Source organism: Notamacropus eugenii, chromosome 1 (genome assembly GCF_028372415.1).
Source record: "Notamacropus eugenii isolate mMacEug1 chromosome 1, mMacEug1.pri_v2, whole genome shotgun sequence".
NCBI lineage: Eukaryota > Metazoa > Chordata > Mammalia > Diprotodontia > Macropodidae > Notamacropus > Notamacropus eugenii.
This window is the reverse complement of record NC_092872.1, coordinates 400,962,045-400,985,995: the sequence shown is the minus strand read 5'-3', so window position 1 is coordinate 400,985,995 and position 23,951 is coordinate 400,962,045. Positions and strand designations below refer to the sequence as shown.

Below are 23,951 nucleotides of genomic sequence, written 5' to 3'. Positions count from 1 at the left end.
TCTTGACCAATTTGCAAGATGTGAATTGTTTTGATTCACGTTTATTTTATTATTAGTGATTTGGAGCATTCTTTCATGTGGTTATTAATACATTGCTTTTGAAGTTATCTATAGGCATCTAAAAATGCTCTAAATCACTATTAATTAGAGAAATGCAAATTAAAACAACTCTGAGGTACTACCTCAAACCTATCAGATTGACTAATGTGACAAAAAGGGAAAATGATAATTGTTAGAGGGAATGTGGGAAAACTGGGACACTAATTCACTGTTGGTGGAGTTGTGAACTGATCCAATCATTCTGGAGGGCAATTTGGAACTATGCCCAAAGGGCAATCAAACTGTGCATACCCTTTGATCCAGCAGTACTGCTTCTAGGTCTGTATCCCAGAGATTAAAAAAAAAAAAAAGAAAAGAAAAGGACCTATATGTACGAAAAGGTTTATAGTAGTTCTTTGTGTGGTGGCTAAGAATTGGAAATCAAGGGGACACCCATCAATTGAGGAATGGCTGAACAAGTTGTGGTATATGACTGTAAAGTAATATTATTGTGCTGTAAGAAATGACAAGCAGCATGATTTCAGAAAAACCTGGGAAGACTTACACAGTGATGCAAAGGGAAATGAGCAGAACCAGGAGAATGCTGTTCACAGTAAAAGCAATATTATGTGATAAAGAACTGTGGAAGACAGCTATTCTCAACAGTACAATGATTCAAGACAATTCCAAAGGACTCATGATGAAATATGCTATTCACCTCCAAAGAATTGATATTGTTTGAACATACACTAAAGCATGCTGTTTTTCAATTTCCTTCCTTTTATTTCCTTCTCTCTTTCCTTCTATTCGTCTTCTTGTACAAAATGACTATTGCAGAAATGTTTTACACAATTGTACATGTATAACTTATATTGGAATGCTTGTCATCTCAGGGAGGTTGGAGAGAAGAGAAAGAGTAAGGGATAGAATCTGAAACTCAAAACTTAAAAAAAAATGTTTTGACATGTAATTGAGGAAAAAATATTATTTAAAAATTGATTGTTTTTGAGAGATGCTTGTTCATATCATTTGGCCATTTAAATACTAGGGGTACCATATGTGAAGATGTGTCTATGTGTGTATGTAAATGTATATGTATGCAAATATTATTATATATGTATATATATATATATATATATATATATACATATACACACACACACACACACACACATACATATATGCTAGTTGTTTATATATTTTGGATAAAAAGTCCTTATCTGAGAAATTTTCCCATTTGTTTTGGGGGGCAATTTTAGGAAACACATTGACCAGTTCCCCTAAAGTCCTATTCTGGTTTTTGCCTTTCTTTGTAACCCCAGTACTTAGCACAATGCCCAGCAAAATAGGTACTTAAATGCTTATTCACTTGACCCAGATAACATACAATGTGTGGGAATCTTGTGTTTTCAAAGACTATACCTATAGAACTCAGACTGTGATTGGAGACCTGCCAAATTGGAAAGGATTCAAACGCAGCTGATGATGACCTGTATTTATCATTTCGAGGCCAGACTGTTTCAAGAAGCTCATCACCAATTTGGTAGTAGGTTGACAAACTACATGGTCACAGCAAGTCTCAAAGACTATCTACATTAAAAGCCCGTCGAAGTAGAAAAGAGGCAGACAGTTCAGATATGAGGAAAAATTTCTTAATTGTCAGAGACATACAATAGTAGAATGGCTGACTCAAGAGAACAATGTGTTCCCTGATATGGAAGTTGAGAGACAACTTGTCAAATGTTTTGGGTGGCTTAGATCAATCAATCAATACACATTAGGCACCTACTATGTACTAGGCACTGTACTAAGTATATACAAAACCGGAAGTGAAACATTATCTAGACACGAGATGCTTGCATTCTATAGAGGGAAACAAAATGTATATAAATTAAAAAACAAGGTAATTTAGGGGAGAAAAGCTCTAGCATCTGGGAGATCAATGAGGAGTTCATTTAGATAGTGTTTGACCTAAACTTTGAAGGCAACTAGTGATTCTAAGAAGTGAAGGGGAGGAGAGAACAAATTCCAGGCATGGGGACCAACCTATACAAAGACACAGAGAAAGAAAAATGGAATGTTAGATGTAAAGAAGAGCAAGAAGACCCGTTTGACTAGACCAAAAAAGTATGTGAAGGGAATTGTATAAGGTTGAGAAGGTAAGTTGGGGCCAGGTTGTGAAAAGTTTTAAATTCCAGAAGTATCTGAATTTGAGTCTAGAACAGGAAGTAACTAGTTTATTCATCATTCAACTGAAACTGTTATCTTCAAAGTTCCCAACAATCTCTTAATTGGCAAATATAATGGCCATTTCTCAATCTTCCTCTTGACTTCTGCAGCCTTTGACATTGTCAGTTACCTTCTCCTTGATATTCTGTTTTCTTTAGGTTCTTTATGATACCTCTCTCTCCTGCTTCTCCTCCTACCTATCAGGCAACTTCTTTTCAGTCTCCTTTGTTGAATCTACATCCAGGTTGTAACAAGCTGACTATGGGGATGACCAAGGCTCTATCCCAGGCCAGGTCTGCTTTATACCACTTTGCTTGATCCCTTCAGTTCCCATAGATTCAATTGTCATCTCTATGCAGATGATTCTCTGATCTATTTATCCAGCCCTAACCTCTCACTTGACCTCCTGTCTTACATTTCCCACTATCAATTGCACATCTCAAACTGGATATTCCATAGATCATTTATACTCACTATGTCCAAAAGAAAACTTGTTATTTTCCCTCCAAAAGCCTCCTTTCTTCTTAATTTCCCTTTTACTGTCAAGGACTCTACCATCCTCCCACTCACAAAGGCTCAAAACCTCTCATCCTAAACTGCTCACTCTTTCTCACTCCTTTTCCAATCTGTTGCCAAGTCTTGTTGATTTTTCCTTCTCAACATCTTTCATATATTTCACCTTCTTCTTTCAATGCTGCAACAACTGTGGCAGAGGCAGGCCCTCTTCTCATGGTCTGGACTATTTCAATAGCCTTCTCCTTGTTCTCATCTGTCTTCACTCTAGTCCATTCTCCACACAGCTAACAAAATGATCTTTCTAAAGCACAGGTCTTACCACTTCACCTACACCCCGCTATGGCTCCCTATCTTTTCCAAAATCAAATATAAAATCCTGCTTAAGGCCCTTCATAATGCAGCCCCTTCCTACCTTTCCAGTCTTCTTTCACCTTACTCCTCTGAACACTGGTCTTGCTGCTCCCCACAGAGGACACTTTTATCTCCCAGCTCAGCACTTTCACTGGGCATCCTTTATATCTGAAATGCTCTTCTTCCTCATCTTCATCTCCTGACTTCAAGTCTCAGCCAAAGCTCCACTTTCTGCAAAAAACCTTTCCCAATTTTCCCCAATTTTCCCCTTAATGACAGTGCCTTCCCTATGGAATTGTCTTCAATTTATCATATGTACATAACATCCATCTATCTATCTACCTACCTACCTATTTGGTTTATCCATTTTCTCTTCCATTAGATTATGAGCTCCTTGGGATCAGAAATTTAATTTCTATGGCCTTTCTTTGTATCCCCAGAACTTAGGATTGTACCTGGCACATAGTAGGGGCTTAATAAATGTTTGTTAACTTGACTGAACTTGCCCTAGTAAAGGAGACTGTGAGGGGGAGGTCAGGAAGACCAATAAAGCATTGTCATGAAAACCCTAGGAAGAGAGATCATTCAGGATAAGAGTAATCAAGAGGTTGAGAAGAAGGGTTGATAAAAAGGTACTTATGTAAGGAAATTCTGAGGGCCATTCTAACTCAGAGATTCTGTGATTCTGTCAAGGAACTTTCCAGCAAAAATGCAAGCTGAAGTGATCTGTCCTCTTACACTTTCATAGTATTTTGAATCTCTCATACAAAGTTCTCATGCACTGCTACCTCATAAATGATAGCCTTCTTTATAAACTACTCATATTATCTTTATACCCCACCTCAATGCCTGTCATAGTGTTTTGCACATAATGGACACTGCTTATTAATCAAAATGACTTAATGAAATCTATAGGCCTTGACAATTAATGAGCTTCCTGGATTGTAAAGTATCTTTGATCCCCCAAATCCTTTATATACTCAGATTAACATTTTTCATTTGTTCAGTCAGAGATTGAGAGTAAGGAAAAAGTAGTCATTATTACATGGTGAATTTTAGTTGGTAGTTTATCTAAATAAGGTGACTTCCAAAAAAAGCAGACACATAAAAATAAGTTGCACACTAGATCAATAATGTCATATAAGTTTTTTTTAATTTAGTAAAATCAGAATCAAAATATTAGGTAATACAAAAATTTCTCAATTTTTTCTACATCATTAATACCTACCCCATACTGTTTAAAAAAAGAAATAAGAAAAATTTCCCCACATATCTGCATACTTTAGATTTCAAAAGTATCTATTTGAAATTTGAAAAATATAATGTACACATATGTGAATTTAAAACACAAGTTATTGGCATACTGCCCACACTAATTACACAAACATAAAAAGCCTTTCTCTTTTCTAATGCACCTGAAATACCCTTTTATTTAAATAACAAAAAGTACACAAAAGTGGAACTATATATATGTGCATTCATTAATACTTTGTGTTATCATGGTGGCTTAAGTTATAACAATTACAACAAGTCTTTGAAGTACTAAGTGTCCCAAAATTTTAGTACAGTTTTAAGTTACTGAACCTTAAAACATCATTAAAACTTTTGGGATACCTAAAATTACTTATGGAATTAGTAGTATCAAAGTCTAAATGCCAAAAGTAATTATGGACTATTCTGTCACATTAGTACAAATGAAGTAATGATACAATGAGTCATATTTCCATCCACAAATTGATGCTTATCAGAAATAATCTTAAAATCGAAGGTAGTGCTTAACAGCTTTTTGGGGGGAAGTTGCAAATTTTACTTTATTATTACTAAGTAAACAGCTTTACTGTTGAGGACACTGTGTCTGAGTTGGTTTGGAAGACACATAAAGGGTAGTGTATGTTTTCTTAAAAGTTTTTCTCTCAGGTTTGCTTGCAGTTTCTTTTCCCTCTTTAGCTTCTGTTTGGAACTTCGATTCAGCAGCTAATAACCTACAGATAGCAAAGCATCCATTCTAAATTCCAATTATTTATGAAAAGAAAGCTCAAAATAAAAATTCTACTGTAAAAAGACTGCAATGACTCAGCTAATATACCCTCTTACAAATAAAAACCAAAGAGTATTCTCAGACCATTAAAAAGGTCCAGTCATTGTTTTACTTAGGGTACATTTTCACATTTATACTTCTCATTTAAAAGATTACTAGCTTTTTTACTTTAAATATCATCCTAGATAGAGATTTGAAAGGGACCTCTTTAGAAGTTACAATCAACTAATTCTAAACAAGGCCCTAACAGGTTAAGTGATTTATTTAAGGTCACAAAACCATTAGGTTTTGTCAGAGTCAGGATTCAAACCCAGGTTCTCTGATTTCAAATGCAGTATTATTTCCTCTTTATAAATCAATAATTTATTAGCCATGAACAAATCTAATAATCAGGCTATAAAGAACAACAAAAAAAGAAAAATATCTTAATGACAAGGATATTCACAATCAGCACACTATGCAGAAGAGATTTAAATGTAAACAAAAATGACAAGAATGACACAGAAATGTTAAACCTCTGTGCTATGTAACCAAAAAAATAGCACTGAGTATACATACATAAGCTTTTGACAATTATACACACATGCAAAGAAAGTTGTGATTAGTGAATTTTAGAATTTGTAGATTATAAACATCATTGCCACTATAATGATTCTTTTTAATAAGTTTGTCAATTTTATGTCAAGCCACCAAGACAGGAAATATCAACTAAACCCAAATTTTTATCTTGATTTAAAATACACTGAAATTGCTTTAGTATCATGTTAAGTATAATAATTGTTTTAAAAGACTTGAGAAAGTCCTAATTTGGCAAATGGTCACAAAAAAAAGGCAGTATTCTGGAATTTTTTGTGAACTTGAAAAATGTAAAGTATTCTACATAAATACGCAGTCCATCTAACATTAAGTAGCTATTTGCTTAAATAAATTTACCAAATTTGTAAAGGACTGACAAAAAAGCAATAAGGGAAAGCAAAGACTGTATTACTCAATTCTAAGAAAATCCCACACAAACATACAGAAATCAAGCATATTTATACAATAGAAAAGTTAAACACAATTTGATGACTTGACTTTGGCAGTATCTGGAACATGAAGCTTCAGATACCGTTTCTTAAAATTCTGGCTTTGAAACTGTCAAAGTTACATATTATGTATCTTACAGGTAACATTGCCAGCAAAGCAACTTGTACATGCTTTGTATGTGTACAAGTACGTGAAATGTACAATGTACATGTGCATGAAATATTGAGAGGAATTAATATTAGAACACTTCATCTTGGAAATGTAATAGGAGACCATATTAATATAAAAGTGACAATACTGAAATTACACAGTTGCAGAACAATGAAACACTGGTCGTGTTTCAAAATTGCAAAATTTATGTCCTGTTTTCTATCTTTTAACATTAAATTTCATGGGCAAAATAAATAAATAAATAAATAAATAGACATATTCATTGCAGCCAAAGAGAGCCTAATTTTTATCTTTTCTTTTCCTGCAGTGTTTGGATCCATCTTCCTCCTCTACATTCAAGAGACACTGAATAAGTATTGTCTGCTTGATTAAAAGAAGATTAAGGTGAAGTATATAAAGTAGCCCTTTCTACCAGGTGGAATGTCTTACTTCACTTTTGTAAAATAACTTTCTCTGTTTTCCCCACTCACCTAGGACAGCAGTACTTTAAAATTTCTTTACAGGTAACCCTGTAGCACCAAAATCAACTCTACCATTTCCTCATTATTATACACCTTTTCTCCCTTGTCTTCTCCTTCCATAACACCTTCTTCTCTCAGTTTCTTTCCATGATGTCTTTCCTTTTTGTTCTGGGTTACAACTTGGTCCAGTCTTAAGCAGACCCTAACTTCTTACTCCTTTCCACTCATGTGACACTTCTATTCTTCTCTACTCATACAGACTCAATCATTCAGACTGTCTTGGTTCACTATTTTATGCTATCAACCAACCCTTTCCACTAACTTGCTCTTACTTCTTTTTAGAAACTTTTATCCAGAGTCAATCTTTTTTTTTTTTTTTTTTTGGCCTCGCAAAGTAACTAAGCTCTTAAAAAGATATTTCCTTCACAGGCATGTCCTGTACCTTGGTAATACCCACATTTAATTGTGTAGAGATTAAATGCCTTACAGGGACAAATTTAAACGATAAAACTAAAATGGAGTAGTTTTGACTGGTAGAATCAGAATACATATGTATCAAAGCATATTCTTGAAGGCTCTGAAGCTTCAAAAATTGACAACTTATTCAGGATTAAATTAAAGGTTAAAAAGGTTCCCTTAGGACATGCTCTTTTAGAAAGAAGGCAGATGAAATTTCCTTTCATGACTACTATTGAACTAAGAAAAGTAGCATATTCATTCAAAGAACATGTTAGTAAATTTACTGTGATGTTTCTATTTTAAAGACAAAATAATCTTGTTACATGTAAAAGGCAATTCTAAAAATATAATAACAGAGCTCCACTGCTTATGAGTCCTTTCTACCTGAGATCATTTTAGTCTTTTTCGGAGTTTTGGGAAAGTTGAAGGGAGGCAGGTGAAGCTGAAGAATCACACTGCATGCGATACTAAGAAAACACACAAAGAAATGGAGAGCATAGGTCATGCAGCGAAAGAAAATAGACGAAGGTGCCTGCCCACTGCCTTGAGGAGACACTAGAGAAGCCACTGACCTGGAAGGATCATTAGTGTTGCCATTTCTTTCACATAAAGCTTTTGGGCTGGATGGAATGTCAATGATTTTCACACACTTCTTTTCCTTCAGAGGTTGTTTATCCATAGGTGGGGCTTGGGGGAGAGAGCAAGTCACAGTTGAATTCCCAGAATTCTCTGATGGGATTTGGTTTTCTCCTCCTAGATTACTGGCACAGGAGTTGGTGTCACTGGTAGAGGTTAAATTAGAAGGGTCTTTTAGGGCAGTGCTAGCAGCAGCTTCATCTTTAGAAAGAGGTACATCCAGAGGCAACTTCTCACATTTTCTTTTATGTACAGGTATTTCAACTGGTTCTGAGAAGAAAAAGATTTCAAACAGGTTAAAATAATAAGCTTTAAAAAATGTCAGATGTCACTAATATGCATTTTTAAAAATATTCTCCTTGTCAAGGTATGTTTATTAAAAACCTACTATGAGTTAAGCTCTGAGCTAGGTACTGAGGAGATACAAAGACAAGTATGACATAATTCCTAGCCTCAAAGACTTACAAACATCACAATCCACCTTTATAGAGGGCAGAGTCTGAAAGACACTTTATCATCTTGTTACTCTTTTTCATGGCTTTGAAGTCATCTTCTTTTATATCTGTTCCAAGTGCTAACATTTGACAACTTTCTGGGTATGATGTGACCCAGCTGACAGTCAAAGAATACCACATCTTCAAATGATTAAAACTGAAGCATACCAAAAGGGAGGGAAAAGATGTATGCATAGTAGTCATGAAGAGGAAGTCAGATTTACCAGTGAAGAACTGCACAAAAGTGGCAAAAACGTATCAGAGATATGTATGGCTAAAAATAGAAAGAGGTCAGTCATAGAGTGAAAGTGAGGGATAACCAATAAACAGCCATATATGTCACAGGTATCTATCTACACAATATCAAGAGATCTTGAAGAAAGCTACCAGTATACCTGGTGAGCTTCTTGGTTCTGCCTGTAAGTTCACGTATCAGAAGTAAGAGTTATTTGTTTTCAAACAACATGTTCTATTTGTGTGAACTTGAAAAGTAATGAGGCATGACTTTTTAAAGTTAAAGGTTTTTGAAAATAATGAAAATCTTTGGGAAAATCTGAATATAATTCAAAGATTTAGAAGAGGTAGGATTATTCCCAAGCTTCTCTGCTATAGTTTTTTGTTTTTTGTTTTTTTTTTTACAAATACCACATACCACTAGACCATAAATTCATCATTAAGAAATTCACATAAAATCTCTAAGTCCTTGATGCACATGGCAAATGCTTGTTCTAAAATAAACTTAAAATATAACCATATAGGGAGACTATATTAAAAGAAACAAAAAAAATGTAAAGACATTAAACTGAGTACCTTCTGACCACAGCCTACAAAACTGTATCAACTGTATGTAGCCTAATTTGTGTAAAAGTGTTCACATAGCCATTAGTACAGTTACAGTTGAAAATCAGTATTTTCAAGTCTGCTCATTATATGTTTTCTTTTAAATTATATGACTTACATACCTTCAGGTTCATATTTCATTTTCAGTTCATCTAGTTTAACTCTCAAGTTCATATTTTCACTTTGAAACAGCTGGAGATGCCTTTCATTTGCAAAAAGCTTTCTCTCTACCTCCAAAACTCGCTGGCTCTCATATAATGCCTTCATTCGCTGTAAGGATAGTTCATTTCTAATCTTTTCAATCTCTTTGCTGTAGGAAAAAATAACTAATCGCTATTAAAACAAGTCAATGTTTTTTAAGTAATGCTTCTAATGTTTTAAAATAACAGACATCAAATTATGCTTCAAAAGAAAAATTAGTTTACTTTAACTCCTCATTAAAACAGTTTAGTTTTCTACAGGGTACTTAATAAAGTATCATTAGAAGTCAAATAAACTTAAATTGTAATAGTCCTAATGAAAATTTCTCAGTAAGAAACACTGCTTAAAGTCAAAACAGGAACCAAAGAAGGGGAGGACACAATTTATCATATCTATTTTTACTGTGTGAATTTCTTGAAGTTTAGAATGAAGGAAGTAATTTTACCCTTTGGAAAACATAAAATAACTTAGAAAGATGTTTTTGACATTCTATCCATGAAAATTAAAGCATATTTCATTGGGACATAAATTTATAAGACCGAATGTAGAGAAATAAAACCATTACTTTGATCACATTACTATTTGTTCACTTGCTTTTTTTTTTTTTTTTGCAACTTTCATTCTCAATTTTGAGTTGTCAACATCAGGAAAAAAACTGCAATGAAATACACTGTACAGAAACAAATGATAAAAACGGTTATTTCTCCACATCCTACCTACCTCTGCTACTTACTTTGAGTTTTCAAGTTTCATTTGAAGTAAATCAATATAATAAGTATTATCCTCGGGAGTGCATGAGCTATTAGAGGGCTTGGATTCCATGTTTTCATATAAATTCTGAGGAAAAGAATCATAATCAGCATAAAATACACAACAAATAATGTGCAATACTGACTTCTAAAATTGGATAGAAATATGTTTAAGAGATTTTGATTTTTTTTTCCTTGATGGTACCCTCACAGAAAAATCAGAGGTGGAAAAGAACCCAAATAATTTTAAAAACTGAATTAATTTCATCTGATGATTAAAAGGTTAGTGTAGAATTAATGCAAATACTTAGTTGAAATCATGTGAAAATATTCCAAGCCAATAAATTTCTGCATTAAAGTTTTATATTTAAAAGATCAAAATATTTAACATTTTTCAGCTACAGAAAACTATTAAAAAGGTTACACATACCTTAAATTTCTCTAGCTGCTTTATTTTCAATAACAGATTTTCTACTTCACCATTCTTTTGCTCTAACATAGTCTGCAAGCGTTCCAGCTGCTCAAATTCTGTTTGTGACCCTTTCATCTGTAGCAGTGTGGCAATTTGTAACTAGAAAAATGAAATGGTCTTCATAAGCTAAATTAAAAAAAAATAATCCAGAAAACAGAATTGGATAACCAGGACTTAGTGGCACATGTATTTGTTCTAATGGCATTGCTTCAGTTTGTTTGTGAAAATGGATATGGTAGTATACCATATATTTGTGGTTTAATATGAAATACAACTGCCAACATCTTTTGTTTTAAAATATGCACAAAAGACAAAAATCATATTTAAAGTGGAAAGGAAAACAGACCAAAAGAATTCAAAATATTTTCATGTCAATCTGCCATTTTGCCCCAGGAGCCAGTACTACTTTAAGGAAAAAGAGTTTCAAGAATCATTGATCAACAGGTAGGGATGAGGAGATCCCTGAATAAGAACAGGATCAAGGCATCTCAGGCTGTTTGAAAATTACCAACCTGTATACTGATATCCATCTAATCATGAATCTTTTGCCTAACACCTGCAATTTGATTTATCATAAATACTTAAGTACCATAAAGTCTTGTACTGTACACATCTGTGTGCTGCATCATAGATGACTGCCCCCCCACACATACATACATACATACACACACACGTACGTATATCACTAGTTAATTACACCAAGAATAGAAGTTTTCCTGACCTAAAGTAGAGCTATTTATATCTGTTAGTTTCAATAGAACTATACATATTACGAATGAAGAACAATAGTGGCTAAAAAGACTTGCTAATTGGCTTTAGGAGTTTAATGTTATATATATAACTGTTTCAAATGTATCAACACTTTGGAATGCTACCCATTTAAAAGTTGGAGATTTCCTGAATAGTCGGGGGAAGAAGGAGGGAGAACAAAAGGGAAGAGGTGTGATAGATGTCTTCTACATGATGAACTGCAGTTTTTGATCCTTTTTCTTGAGAGACTATATTTGTTTAAATTTCTCTATATCAGTACCATGTGCAATTACAAACAAATGCTTGACGATTACTCCAGACCTTCATTCTTTGCATCTGTTCTCTGTTAAATGAGTGTTGTTTTTGAAGAGATTGATACTTGACTGTCATACTGATCAACTGTCGTTCCATTTCTGCCCTTCGATCTTCCACCTAGAAAACATCACTTTTTAAATACTTCCTTGAGTAGTAGAAAAGATGTAATGCTCTGTTCGGTTAACTCATTATTCAAATTTTAGGTACCTCTGCAAACAAAGAGTTGCCTTTACTGTTGGGGTCCAAGGCCTGCTGCAATGCATGGTCCAGTTGTGTCTGTAGATCCTGATTAGTTACACGAGCTTTCTAAATTAAAGAAGAAAATTTAAATAATATCTGTAAATTTAAAAAAACCAACCAAAAGCTAGAAATAAAGGAGATCAGTGAAAATATAATACCTCTAATGCATTGAAGTATGAAACAACTTCTTTCTCTCTCTCTTCTTTTTCCCCTTGAATGCATTCTAGTTGGTGGTGTAAGTTGTTATTAATAAGTTCTAGTTGTTCTTGTCTGTACTGAAGCTCATTCACTCTTTCTTCAAGACTGACCTGTTCAAAATGAAAAAAAACAAACAAACTTAAAAAGCTACTTTCATAAAGAACTCTTCAGTTAACTGGTCTTCAAGTTTCCCCAGTAACATTTCTTAAAAAAAAAAAAAAAAACACATGGGGCTACGAGGGACTGTGGATAGACCGATAGGCTCAGATCCACGAAGACCTCATTCCAATCATGCTTCAGACACCTAATAGTTCTGTGACCCTGAAGAAATCACTTAATCTCTCAGCTTCAGAATCCTCATCCGTAAAATAAAGGAGTTAGACACAATGGCCTATGATGATCCTATGAAAAGGTAAAAAGGAAAATGTACAAAGTATGGGGCAAAAAGCAGCTTCAATTCCTGGCTGGGAACCAAGGTCCTAAAGGCCTTCTGTCTGAGAATTTTTCCTTTTATTTAAAAAAAAAAACAAAACCAAGTTTTACTGATGCCTTTTAGTATTGTATCAGAGCTAATTCAACACTCTACCTCCCCACCACATTAGACTTTCCCTTCTGATCAAGGATAATTTAGGCAATAACATCTGATATAATGGCAATTAAATACAGTCTACTGTCTTAGATATCACCCGTCTCTCTACCACTGTTGGGAGGTATTATTTGTTTGTTTTTCAGCTCTGTCAGTTACTCAGATTACAATATTTTAGAGATCCTTTCATTTACACATTAATTGTAGTCACTGTATTCCAGATTCTCTTGGTTCTACCCCAGCATCTGTCATCTTTCCCAATTTTCTGGGTATGAGGTGAAACCTCACAGCTATTTTAATTTACATTTCTCAAACAGTGATGATTTGGAATATGTTTCCAAACAGTCATTTATATTTTTCAATTTTGTTTTAAAACTGCATGTTCATATCCTTTGACTATTTATCTATTTGTCATTGTTTCCTAATGTTAATATATTTTTGTCAGCCCTTTGACTATAAGAACTTTATCAATGATATAAGATAAAAATATTTTTCCTCACTATTTTTTTCCTATCTTTGCAAATAATTTGCACAAAAGCAGTTTAATTTTATATGGTCAAAAATGATTTATTTTTTATGATCACCTCTCTCTTGCTTAAGAATTTTTCCCCTTATTTTAGGAGTGTGGAATATAGCAAACCTGGCCGATGTGGGCTGTTCTAGAGTATCTTATTTTCTTTTTTACAGGGGATGACTTACTGAGAAGAATCAAAGGGGAAAAGATAGGTTCAGAAATGAAAGTGATAATTTAAAAATGCAAAAACAATAAAATTTTAAAAATTTTAAGAGAATTTAAAAAAGTGTGAAAGGTACCTGATCTTATTATATACTTTTGCTGTATGACTTCTTATTTTAGTTTATGTATACACTTCAGTATAAGATGTTGGTCTGCACTTAATGTCTATCAAAGTCCTTTCAACTTTCCCCAGAAGTTCTACCAAATAATTTTGATGATGGCTACTTTATAATACAATTTGGGTCCTGGTAATATTATCTCTCCTTTATTTATGCTTTTTCTCAATATTCCCTTGAGATTTTAGGCCTTTAGTTTGAAATAAATTTTTTTGTCTAATTCTACAGGCTAATTTAAGTAGCAAAGTCATTTTAATATTGGCACAGCCCCAACCACGAGCAATGAATCTCTCTCCAATTACTGAAGTCTCTCTTTATTTCTGTAAACTATTTTATAGCTGTGGTTACATAAATCTTGCATATGTGTTGGTAAGTTAACTCACAGGCATTTTATGAATTTTATCTCCCTGAAAATTTAGGTTTCCGGCTGGTAATCAAATCACAGGGTAGGACTGTAAGAATGCAAACTTTATGCATAACAACTTTCAATATTAACACTGTTTTAGACTTGAAATACGAGTCTAACCTTTGTCATAATATTCATCATCTATCATTATTAAATAACTCTGTATTTCATGAGGGACTAGCCACTATAGCATAAGCATTGAATTAAACTTAAAATTAAAATATGCCCTGGGTCTCCAAAAAAGATGATGCAGCATTTTCTAACGAGATTAATAAAAGTCAGATCAATAACCATTTCATCTTGAAAGCTAGCTCATTTACTTTAAGAGACAAAAAAAAACTATCATACTATAAAAGAAAACTCAAACAAAGAATCAGGAAATTGTATGCTATAAATCCATACCTTTACACTTTCCAACTCAGTTATCTCAATTTGGAGACTCAGCATTTCTGAAGACATGGTTTCATGTACACGCTCAGACATTAATCGCAATTCCTCTGATTTAGCAGACAAGATTTCCTTTTGATGTTCTATTTTGTGTTTCAATTGTTTTTCACTTAGTCGGGCTTCATCTAACTCAGCTTTCAACTTTTCCAGCTAAAAAATATATGCAATTGATGTAAAAAATAACCAAATCATTAAAGGTAATTGAGAATTTGCAGTTGGGAAAAAATATTCTATTTAGATAACTAAAGGTTAATGTAATAAATCTGGAATGAAATTCTTCCAAAATATATCACACAATTGCAAATTTTAGTAAACAGAATATACCGGACATAATTTAACATTTTTTTAAATTTAATTTTTTTCAATGAACAAAAATCTATTTTTTCTTCCTCCTACCTCTCCCAATTGGGGGGGAAAAAACTCTTGCATCAAATATGCATAGTCAAGCTAAACAAATCTCTGCACTGGCCATGCCCAAAAACCTCGTCTCATTCTATACCGAGTCCACCATTTCCATCAAGAGGTAAGTAACACTGCATCATGAGTCCTCTGCAATTATGTATGGTCAATGAGTTCATAGTTTGTCTTTACAGTGTTATCATAAATTGTTCTCCTGGTTCTTCTCACTTCACTCTGTACCTGTTCATATAAGCTATCCCAGGATTCTCTGAAAATGTTCCCTTCATTCCATCACATTTATATGCCATAATATGTTCCACCACTCCCCACTGAGGGATATCTCTTTAGTTTACAATTCTTTAACACTACAAAAATAATTGCCATACATATTTTTTATATATAAGTCTTTGTTCTATTTACTTGTGTATTTGGGGTACAGCCTAGTACAGGTACTCACTGGGTATGAACAGTTTAGGGACATTTTGGGTAAACTGCTTCCTAGAATGGCTACAAATTTCCTTCTTCAAACTATAGGATAAAAAGATAGCCTGACCACTTGCTGAGTCAATCAAACATATTCATTTGGATTTTTCCCCCAAGAAAAACACACTGTGTTATTTTGCATTGATTGTGCTATGTTCAGTGACATATGCTCCTTTATAGCTTTGTTATTACTCGCATCATGTTGCTTTAAAAAATCAGACCCCCTGATAAAGGTCTGGTATCAAATATACATAGGGAACTAATACAAATATACCAAGAGCCAATTCCCAATAGATACGTAGTTAAAAGAAATGAACAAACAGTTCTCAAAAGAAAAATGGCAAAATACTAACAACCATGTGAAAGACTGACCCAAAGACTACATGAGAAATACAAATAAAAATAACTCTAAAGGTTTCACTTCACATCCAGCAAACTTGAAATGATAAAAAAAAATAAGTTGATGCTAGATGAGGTATGGAAAGACAGGTACAGTACAGACAGTGGAGTTGCAAATTGGTCCAATTATTCTGGAAAGTATTTTAGAGTTATGTTAAAAAGTGATGAAAACATCCATAGAGGTCCACAACTGAAAAATCCCATGCCTGTCAAAACACTGACAAACAGCACTTTTTGTGGTTAACAATAAACTGTAAGCAAAGTAGATGTCCTTCAATTGGAGAATGGCAAAACAAATTGAGGCACATGAATAATGGGATATTACTAGACCACAAGAAACAACGAACACGAAAAATTCTGGGAAGTTTGAAACATATGACCTGATGCAGTGAAGTCAGAAACAGGAAAATAACATATACAAGAACTTCACAAAAATAGAAAGAACCAAAAAAAAATGAAACTGAACATCATTTAATGATAATGACCAAAGCTGGTCTCCAGACAAGGATGAGAGAATGTATCTCCCTTCCTTCTTTGCACAGAAGTATGAGACAATAGCTGTATAAAATTGCATATATTGTCAGTCAGCTGATGTGATTAGTTTTGCTGAGGAGCTTTTTTTTTCTTTTCTCTATTCTTGTTACAAAGAAGGCATGGCTGGATACAAATGGGAAGAGAGAGGGATAAACTTGGAAATGAATATGACATAACAAGATACAAATAAAAGTTTGAAAAAAATGACATCCCCAACCTTGTTTTTAAGTTCATTCACTTCCTGTCCATGGCTCCTTGATAGCTGTTCTTCCAATTTATCCAACTGCAATTTTTGCTGCTGTCTAATGGCATCACATTCAGAGTTCAAACTTTCCAACATTCGACTTTTAAGTTCAACTTCTCGTTGAAGAGTAAATTTTTCTTGTTCATAATTCTAGGAAAAGATTCAATTGCAATACAAATATAGTAAAACTAATTTAAGTTATCACACAGATATATTTCTTACCTATCACTGCTCTGTAACTGGAAAACCAATAGGATACAGTTTTGTGTAGTAGAACTAGGACCTAGGTTCAAATTCTGGCTCTGCTACAAATTACTTTACTTTGCTATACCTCAATTTTCTCATCTGTGGGCTAAAAATATTTGCATTACTTATCTCACCAGAGTTGTTTTAAGGATGGAATATAATGTATCTTAAGTATTATCTTAAGTTGTAAAGCTCTATAAAAGATGGCAGTTATTATAATAGGTAAAGTACGAGTCTATGAGAACCTAGATAAGATTAGTGGCAATAAACATTGAAAAAGAGGACAAGAAAAATGTTTTGCAAAAAAAAAATCATCAGGAAAAAATAAAGTCTGTGTTAAAAGATGGTCGCATCACTGACTCAAGCAGGAAATGCAGGCAAAATAATCAATTTAGACTTAGAAAGGAAACAAATTTCATTTTGGACCTTTCAAATGTGATTCATAGAATGTGTAAGGTGAGAGCTGACAGCGGTAAAGGCCGTTAGCAATCACTTACTGTAATGTTCCTTTCTTCCTAATGAAAGTCAGGGAAACTCTACTTGAAGTCGCACATCAAGTTAAAATCAGGAATGGGACTAGAACTTAGGTCTCCTAACTGCGTAAATAAGAATTTATGTCCTAATTTATTCAGAATGTGAGAGATGGCAAAAGGACTGGGCTAGAGATCAAGATTTGAAAGGCAGTATGACTTGGAGGGCCAGCCACAGTCAAGATAACCAGAATTTAGGAGCTGTCTCTCCCATTACTGGTTTCACAAAAGACAAGCAAATCACTTAACTCCTCAGTGCCCCAAGCAACTCTACCAGTGTTCGTCCTTTGTTGTCAAAGACCATGCCATCAGAGAAATGATGACATGCCTTGCACTTTGTTTTGAGCGAGGGAGGGCTGTGCAGGTCACCAGCCTCACTTCTCCTCCAGAGCCATCTGAATCCAGTGACCAGATATTCATCTGGATGACTGGAGATGATCCAGAATGCACTGGGAGACCTTGAGCCCTTTAAGCCAAGGTACTCACTTAGGTGAGGCAATGCCCATTCACTGAATAGGCCTGTTTAAGAGGTAGCCAGGACATGGCCCCTTTAATGAGGCAAAGAAAAAGAAAGACATCAGGCTGGGAGGGAAACAGCAACAGTTACTATTGATAATCACAGAAGGGATAGTAAGTGAAACTATAAGAAAGTATCTGGTTAATGACACAACGGTAGAAATAGAACAGCACAGGGTCAAGGACCTAATTTTAGTAAATACCAACAGTTAGAAATTGAGAGAAAGAATAGGAAATCAGGAAAGCTCGTCCTAATTCTCATTTTGCTCTTCACTCACTTGTATACTCATCTCTCCTTTATGCCTGGATTAATTTGCCAAATGACAGGGATTAGGGCAGTCCCTCCCCTTTAAAAAAGAGTAAACTTCAGTAATGCTATCCACATAAATGACTAAAAATAATGAGGTTATTTAAACAGCAGGGTCTGAAAATAATTTAACCAAACTGAATTTTGTTATGTAAGAAACCAAACTACACATGTAAAAAAAACTCCAAATCTGATTCCTCCTTCCAACCTAAGGGCAGGTACTTTTTGTTTTGTTGTTTCATTGGGCAATCAGGGCAAAGTGACTTACTCAGAGTCACAGACCTAGTAAATGTTAAGCGTCTGAGATCAAATTTGAACTCAGGTCCTCTTGACTCCAGAGCTATCACTCTATCCACTGCACCGTCTAGCTGCCTCCCATGTAGGTACTTTTCAAAGATCATTTTTTAGCTCTGTGCCTTTCTGTCTCTGATTTTTCATTAAGTGGAATGATCCCACCATCAAGATGAAATTAACCTTTAAAGGGAAAAACCAACAACTAATTTCATTACTAGGAAATAAAATCTTCCCCAGCAAACGTCTTCCTTGTAAATCACAGACTTTCACAGTTGGAAAGGACCTCAGAGGCAATCTAGTCCAAATAAAGAATCCTACCTCTGTTGTGGTCATTATTTCACTTCTCATTTTATCTAGTTGGTTCTGCAGCTCATTTTGGCTCTCCAAAAGCAGTAAACCATACTGAGCTGCTTTCATTCGCTCTTCTTCAGCTTCTTTGAGCTGCCGACGAAGATTCAAAACTAACTCAGACTCCATTTTATTTCTCTGCTTTCAGTCTACAAGGAAAAAACAAACACAAAAAGTTAGAGTTCATACAAAATTTAACAGAAAAAATAATGGCAATGTGAAATTATAGTTTTCATGTGAAAACTGAATATACTATTTTCTGAACTGTTAATAATCAAATTTAGTTCCTTTATCCAAAAATTAGTTTTTATTACTTGTGATTTGAGCTCAAATCCAAGCATAAAATTAGTTGAGTAAACTTAAAAATGGTCTTACAAAATTTAACAAGAAAAGCAGATTAGATGTTATTGTTTTAAGTAATATAATTAATAAGGAAACAATGAGAATCAAAACCTTTCATGTTAAAATAGTTAGCTTGCTACTTTGAAAAGTTTACATTGTAACTCAAGAAACCTATGCTTTTAGTAATTTCAAAACATATCAATGTTAACTTTCCAGATGCATAAGTTTATTTCTTTAAAAACAGAACCAGTAGAGGTTAGATCCTTCCAAAAAAGATTTTATTTAAAAAGTGCATAAGTAACCTATTTAGAGAAAGACAGTGTTGCTCGGAGTCTAAATTTTTGAAGGATAAGGTTTAGGATTACATCTTTTATTTTTTAAATGTTCTTTTAACTTATACCCAGGAGTCTCTCACCTTTCAAATTTCATTCACTATCTTTTAAAAAGAACTAAACTCAGCTTTTGTTTAGAGCAAAAGGTTCAGATCACCAAAGAAATTCAAATTCCCCTTCCCTCCCCCATTTGCTCTTCTAGGTTTCAAGTTTGCAAATACAGCTCTAAAGTGTTAATTCTAAGGAAGAAGGAAAAGAAATGCAAATCCTAATGAAATCCTATTAGAGAGACCCAACTCCAGCTGGATAGATGATTGTCCAAGTGCACTCAAGTAATACAAAAGTATTAAAAGTTTCAACTTTTCCCCCTCCACAGTCAGAAATGACACGCCAGTAACCTATTCTAACATCACATCCAAAGTCCCTATCTCCAGCTGATAATTTAGTGTGCACCTATACATTCCCATTAGGTTCTTCTTGTCAAATGTGAACCTGGTTCTAGTTTCCATTCTGCTGCTACTAAGGCAAACTGTTAATCTCTCTGGGCTTCTATTTCTTCAGATGTAAAATGTATACACTGGATTTACATGAATTCCAAGGTCTCTCCCAGCACCTTTTTTTGGAGGGAAGGGGGGGATAGAGGAATGGGAGCATCAATGCCTGTGATTTAAGTGATTTAACTCTCAGTGTGAAAATTTCTTCATAGACAGGCAATTCTTCTATAACTTAAGCCTTAGAGAGTAGGAAGGGGTTGAAGTGGGGGCAGAGAGACTTGAAAGGCTAAGTGACTTGTATTCAATTAATGTGTATAGAAGCAGGCTTGACAAACCTAAGCTTTTCTGATGTTCCAGTCTGGCTTCAGCATTATCTACTATTCCCCCTTTATGGTAAGGATTCTAAATCTACTTTTACCAAGAATCTCCAGGAGGCATGGGGTGGGTGACCCATATAGTAACTCAGGTTTTGGCATTCTTGAGGATCCTTCAAGATTTAGCTTAAGTAAACTTAAGACTCCCCCAAAGAAATTCTCTCTCCCCGTATAAAATAATAATAGCTCACAATTCTTTATTCCCTGCCACACAACAGTTCTGTGAAGAATGTACTAAGGCTCAGGGAGGGGAAGTAACTACTCCAGGGGTCCCCAGGGCTCGAAAACCACTATTTTAGCAGGGATCCAAGTTGAGGAGGGATTAGACTTGCTCAGATTAGTCCCCTAGAGGCAGACCAAAAGTGGAGGAAGCTGCAGGGGCTAGAGCTGTCCCAAAGGAGAATGGTCAGTACCAACAGGAGGTGAATTTCGCTTTAGATTTGCCCACCTCCTGTGAGATGTGAGCTCCTGGAGGGCAGGGACTGTCTCACTTTTCTATCTATATCCACATCACCTAGGAATGGCTGTGGGGTGATAAAGGAGGGGGGAGGGGGTTGTTATTTCTTCTCAGGTTCAGGTTGGAGTTGGTAAACTCCGGGGTTCGACTCTTCAAGACCCCATGTGGGGTTTTCTCGGCAGAGATACCGGAGCGGTTGGTCATCTCCTTCTCCGGTTCATTTGACAGACGAGGAAACTGAGGCAAACAGGGTGAAGTGACTTGCCCAGGGTCACACAGCTAGTAAGAGTCTGAGGCTGGGTTTGAACCCAGGCTTTATCTATCGCTCTAGCGGCAGTTCCCCCCAACCGTAAGGTCTAGGGATTCATTTAAAAATAAAAATAAAAAAACACGTGACCCGTCTACCCCCAAGCCCACGGCTGAATCGGAAAAACCTGAGTTGAAATACTACGTGTGACACTGAATAACGGCGGTATAACTCTGAGCAGGTCATTTCACCTTCTGGAGCCTCAGTTTCCCCGCCTGTCACACCAGGGGGTGGGGCCGGACGGCCTGGGAGGTCCTCGGGCGGAGAAGCGGCCCGCCCCTCGCCAGCCTCCCCAGCCTCCCCGCTTCATTACCAGCGCCTCAACCTCGACCCCTCTCCGCACAGGCCTCTTCCTCCGCTCGCCCCGCGCCGCCCCCCACCCCTTGTCCCTCCCATCACAGCACCCCGTCCCTCCGCTCCCACTTAAGCTGGGAGGTGTTCGTTTCCCCCCCCTCCCCGCCCCGAGCTCCGGACTCACCAACCGGCTCCCGCGAGCCACCGCTGGGACAGCGCCAAGCCTGTTTGAATTCAGCTCCCGAGATGACTCGCCGTTCTCGCGAGAGAGAGTCTCGGCTGCCGGAAGACGGCGCGGAGACTGCGCAAGCGCGCTGGGATTCGGCCGCCGTGCGGCTGAGCCGCAGGATGTGCGTCTTCTGCGCTTGCGCCGCCTCAGGGAGCGCTGGGATATGTAGGAGGGCGTTTCAGGGGGTTAAATTACCTGAGCCGAGTGGATCGTAACCCCTTCACGTCATCTCATCTTGAGAAATCCTTATCCATGTCTTTTCATAGAATCCATAAGCAATACCTTTTCACTGAAGTGTCCCACAAATATGACCTCAGCCATATTGTCTTACCTGCTGTCTGTCTTTGGCCACTTTGTGTTGCTTTAAACCTCTGCCCATGTGAAATAACTCCTTCTGTGAACTTCCCTTTGCTCATAAGAATATGTGTAGCACTAGGGCAGCTGGGTGGTGTAGTGGAGAGAGCACCAGTGCAGGAGTCAGGAGGACCTGAGTTCAAATCCCACCTCACTAGCTGTGTGACCTTGGGCAAGTCACTTAACCCCAATTGCCTCATCCTGGGTCATCTCCAGTCATCCTGATGAATATCTGGTCACTGGATTCCAATGGCTCTGGGGAAGAAGTGAGGCTGGTGACCTGCACAGCCCTCCCTCACTCAAAACAAAGTCAAGGGCAAGTCATGTCATCATTTCTCTGATGGCATGATCTTCTTCAGCAAGGAAGGACGAACGCACATATGTGTAATACTTATCTCATTGAGTTGTTAGGAGATTTAAATGAAATAATAACATAAAACTTTGTAAATTTTAAAGACAGATAGTTATAGCATTTGTTAAAATGTGTTTAAATGTTAAATGTGTTTCAGACATTATGCTAAGACCTGGATAAAAGCAAGCAACACAGCCCTTGCCTTCAAAAAACATATTCTACAAGTTTCTCCCCACTTGAGTCTATCCTCCATTTAGTTATCAAAGTGATTTTCCTAAAATACAGGTCTAACCGTGTCATCTCAGTCAACTCCAGTGGCTTCCTCTTACCTCCAAAATCATACATAAAATCCAAAAAATGTTTTTTAAAGTCCTTCATAGCCTAGCATTCTCCTAACTTTCCAGTCTTATTACACCTTACATCTTACCATGTATTCTTTAATCTCATAACACTGGTCCATCTCTTGATTCTAGGCATTTTTCTGGCTGTCCCCCACTCACAGAATGGTCTTGTTCCTCATCTCTCCTTCCTGGATGCCCTGGCTTCCTTCAGGTCCTGGTTAAAATAACACCTTCTACAGGAAATCTTTCCCAGTCCCTCTTAATTCTAGTACCTCCCCTCTGTTGAATATTTCCAGTTTACCCTGTACATAGCATATTTCTCTTTGTTGTTTACATTTTCACCCCTCCCTGGACTGTAAGTTTAGGGGACTGTCTTTTATGTTTCTTTGTATCCACAGTGGTTACCACAGTGCCAAGCACATAGTAGGTGTTCAACAAAGGTTTATTGATTAGATGGATGGAAAGGTGATGCATAAAGGGGAGCTGGAATGGGGAGACAGCTGAAGGGATAGCATGCACATTCTTGCATGGTTTGGAGCTGGTGGCCAGAACTGATCCTGGCAAGATAAAGAAAGCTCACCTATCAGACCCAAAGATAGTTCCGAGGGCAGAGTCTGAATTTCTGGTGAGGAGGAGATGGGAATGAAGGCCAGAGTAGCCTTGAATTATAAATGTCAGTTTTATGATCATCTCATTCTCAAGTTTTCCAATAGTGTTTGGATTAAAGTGGTTCTGGGGGATGTGTCCTGCTATTGTTCTCCTATGTTTAATATTCTATGGACTGTTGCAGAGATGGATAAAATAATGGCTTTGTGTTAATTGAATACAAGCATTGAAATGTAAGCTCATCTTCCATAGGTTCACTGAAAGTCCACTGGAACAATTTCAGCAGCATATAAGACAATGAAATGATTTCACTGTGGTCATCCATTGTATTTATTTCTTTTGCTTATTCTGTTATGTTTTACAAGTTTTTTTTGTTTCACAGAGTTTGCAGATTATGAGTATTTCCTATAGCAACATCCATGACAATATTCTTAAATTGCTATGCATCAGTATTATTGCTTTATTATTATCATCATCATCATTTTTGTTGCTTGGATGTTATTCCTGCTGCTTGGATAAAGTGGTGGGGCAGCCGCAATTATCATGGGATTTTTGACCAAAGCAGGTTTTTTGTCTTAGATGATGAGAATAAAAGATGCATTGATTCTCTCATGTAGGACATTTAGACAGTATCATGAGATAGCTTTCACTAGCACTGGACACAGAAGGTATGAACTAGTAGCTTCGGAGGAT

The 23,951-nt window shown here is 36.1% G+C and overlaps 1 protein-coding gene across 5 annotated transcripts; it reads right to left on the bottom strand.

Moving 5' to 3' along the window:
• Positions 1–4,269: 4,269 nt before the first annotated feature.
• On the bottom strand, positions 4,270–21,681 carry SPDL1 (spindle apparatus coiled-coil protein 1). 5 transcript variants are annotated; one of them, XM_072630937.1, is made up of 13 exons: positions 21,561–21,681; positions 18,747–18,925; positions 16,509–16,685; positions 14,432–14,626; positions 12,146–12,295; positions 11,955–12,053; positions 11,754–11,864; positions 10,641–10,781; positions 10,195–10,298; positions 9,383–9,570; positions 7,863–8,196; positions 7,675–7,757; positions 5,024–5,117 (listed from the first exon to the last, which is right to left on the bottom strand). In XM_072630937.1, exons 2-13 carry the CDS (start codon positions 18,903–18,905, stop codon positions 5,110–5,112), a joined length of 1,749 nt encoding a protein of 582 aa, XP_072487038.1. In that variant the 5' UTR covers positions 18,906–18,925; positions 21,561–21,681; the 3' UTR covers positions 5,024–5,109. The 5 variants fall into 5 exon arrangements, with proteins under 5 accessions (XP_072487037.1, XP_072487038.1, XP_072487034.1 ...); XM_072630936.1 differs by lacking the exon at positions 7,675–7,757 and having other exon boundaries at positions 4,270–5,117; XM_072630933.1 differs by lacking the exon at positions 5,024–5,117 and having other exon boundaries at positions 7,579–8,196.
• Positions 21,682–23,951: the final 2,270 nt, after the last annotated feature.

Coding starts and splice junctions, on each gene's coding strand:
- SPDL1 (XM_072630933.1), bottom strand. CDS start 18,905: ATGGAGTCTGAGTTAGTTTTGAATCTTCGTCGGCAGCTCAAAGAAGCT. Junction 14,627..16,508: donor TGAATGAACTTAAAAACAAG/GTTGGGGATGTC, acceptor TATATTTTTTAG/CTGGAAAAGTTGAAAGCTGA. Junction 8,197..9,382: donor AATGAAATATGAACCTGAAG/GTATGTAAGTCA, acceptor TTTTCTTCTCAG/AACCAGTTGAAATACCTGTA.